Source organism: Amphimedon queenslandica, unplaced genomic scaffold, assembly GCF_000090795.2.
Source record: "Amphimedon queenslandica unplaced genomic scaffold, v1.1 AMPQUscaffold_13318, whole genome shotgun sequence".
NCBI classification, from domain to species: Eukaryota; Metazoa; Porifera; class Demospongiae; order Haplosclerida; family Niphatidae; genus Amphimedon; species Amphimedon queenslandica.
In genome coordinates this window covers 161,919-164,535 of record NW_003546446.1, presented here as the reverse complement: position 1 = coordinate 164,535, position 2,617 = coordinate 161,919, and the positions used below count along the sequence as shown (strand labels likewise).

Here is a 2,617-nt window from a genome sequence, read left to right as displayed (position 1 = left end):
TTTAGGTTCATCAATTGGCATATCAATAGCTACATGTACATCAGGTAATGATTTTTTAGATATCAGTATCACTTGTCTTCCACCCATTTCAATCTCTACACAATAAAAACAATACAATAATAGAATATTTAGTGACATATTGTACCTGGTTCTAAACCAATTATTTTTTCATTATGCTTAGCTTGTCTCCTACATATCAATCTTAGATGTATGAACAAGGTTACCATGACCACTACTGATATTATCAATAAAAAAGCAAGAACCACTAGAATATAACGCACGTGAATCACAAATTTTTTGACCTATAATTGTTTCGTATCAGAGTAATACATGTATTTCATTCATACCAGGTAAAATACTACTGCCGGTTTCCTCAATAATGTCAGTGGGAGATGGTGATCGAGACATAGGAGTACCAATTATAGTAGAAAAGACTGAATAAACAGAATCAATGGTGCTACCTATAATAAATAGTAACAGTTCTAAAAAATTCCATTAAAACTAAAACTTACTAATGAAAAGCATGCCAGGAGCAATATTCACATTTTTGGGTTGCACGCAAGCCCATGGTACAATGTGCCCATTATCACTAATGTCATAAGCAGTTACATTGTATACTCCACTGGTTGATAATGGTATCAGTGTGCTATTGCCTGATCCAGTTATATTAAAGTGTTCAGTCCTTCCATTACTAGTATCAGTAAATATCACATGACATCCATCAGCAGTTGATCCTGATACAAACACACACTGTACACTAACTGATCCATTCCCTTCAGTAGATACTAGCAGATCTTGTACATTATATGTAGCTTAAGATAAGACAAGAGGATGTTGAGTTAAAACAATTAAGCATAAACTTACAAAATGAAATTTCAGTAATATTTTCATTAGCCTTTATAGAAGCGGTATAATTTGCACATGGTCTTAAACCAGTCATCTCATATAAAAATATCTCTTCTTCGTCATCTCCTTCAGTTGTCCGAGTGTTTTCTTCTATCCCTTCATCAGGATTAACCCTAGCAACTACTTCATACTTACATGACTGATTACTGTGTATCTAATGAATAATCTACAATAATATAATCAACAAAATAATACTAATCATACTGAGACATTAAGATTAACAATAAATGTCTGGCTTGATTTGTTAAAAACTTTTGTAACACTTTCAAAAATGATAGCATGACCTAATAAGAATTAATAAACATTTAGCAAGAATTAACAAAATAATGATTTATTTTATTTTATATACTTACTTCCAATAATGTTAAAATTGCATTTTTCCCCCTTCGATACGTATTGTGCAATAAATGCAGTAACACTGACAGTGAAATTAGCACAAGATAGTTCAGTATTATTCAACCATACACTAGTACTAGTAGTATTAGTAATACTGACTCCATTTACAAGTACATTATAAACAGTATCTGTAATAGCATAACCTCCTGGGAATAAGTCACCAGAATAGAAAGAAGGAGGAGACCATGACAATAACTGATCATCATTGGACCATTGTATGTCTTGAACTGATGATATTCCTATTATATGATTTATAAAAATGCTAATTTAGTACTGAGGCTTGTATACTTACCTCTTATTGTTAGATTACTAGCGTTGGAGAACACTTGCTCAAAATGAGTTAAATTTGAAAAAAATAGGTGACATCCAATTTTTAATCCATCATTAGCAGGTAGCCCAGTGATAGTAAGTACTGATGATAATACATCAGCTTCATAACTAGTTGTAACTGATATATCTCTTTGTTGTTCAATAGACTCTGTCAGTGGAGCACTATCTATGATCCAGTTTAATCCATTGCCAGTTCCTTCACAAGTAAAATTTGCCGTGTCATAAATAGGAATAGTAACAGAGGTAGGGCCAAATGATATACTTGTATCTATATAGAACGAGATATAGAATATATTATGTATGTATAAATTAAGTTACTGGGAAGACGATTGCCCCAGCCTGCACTAGTCTCAGATACATAATTCCTACAGCGCTGCTGTAGCGAACCAGTATCTCTGAGCAAACATAATGGCTACGTCTGTTTAGCCCGAGGTTTAGCCATAGAATATGGTTTAGCCCCTCTCGCGAGCCCTCTTGAGTGCTGGGGTCAGCCATCTTTGTATACACAAGCGTGGGCGAAGAAGTAAACCGTGAGAAAAATTGATGCTGTAATAACACTTACCACATGCACTGGCAGCACAGTATCCTTCTGGAATCACAGTAGAAAGGAAAAGTATAAAAAAAGCAACCCGAACCTCGACCATCACCTATGTTTCGTTGGTTTACTTTATTATTGAAGTTATGATGCTTATAATCAAAAGCTAATAGTGTTTGACGTCACAATACGGTCTATTTCTAATGATTATCATTATGATTACCCCGCTGGAGCAGGGCAAAACTGTGTGAATTTAATCATAGATATTCAATCAATGCATTCATAGACAACAACAGTCTCATAAGCTGGATTAACATTGGTGTTCAATACTGAACCTTGTACTGACTGTATAGGTCTTGTTACTTGTTGAACTATATAGAAATGAGAATAGACAATGATAATGTTAGTACAGCCTTACTTTGTCCATAAGATGGATTACTGACTGTAATC

At 33.9% G+C, this 2,617-nt stretch overlaps 1 protein-coding gene across 1 annotated transcript in view; it reads right to left on the bottom strand.

The window, feature by feature from the left end:
• Positions 1–318: 318 nt before the first annotated feature.
• LOC109583208 (uncharacterized) overlaps positions 319–2,617 on the bottom strand; it is a 2,759-nt gene continuing 460 nt past the window's right edge. The window contains exons 2-4 of the mRNA XM_019998455.1: positions 865–1,060; positions 513–812; positions 319–461 (exon numbers count right to left, since the gene is read on the bottom strand). Coding sequence (XP_019854014.1) covers positions 319–461; positions 513–812; positions 865–940 — 519 coding nt within the window. The 5' untranslated portion in view covers positions 941–1,060. The remainder of the gene's footprint in view (positions 462–512; positions 813–864; positions 1,061–2,617) is intronic.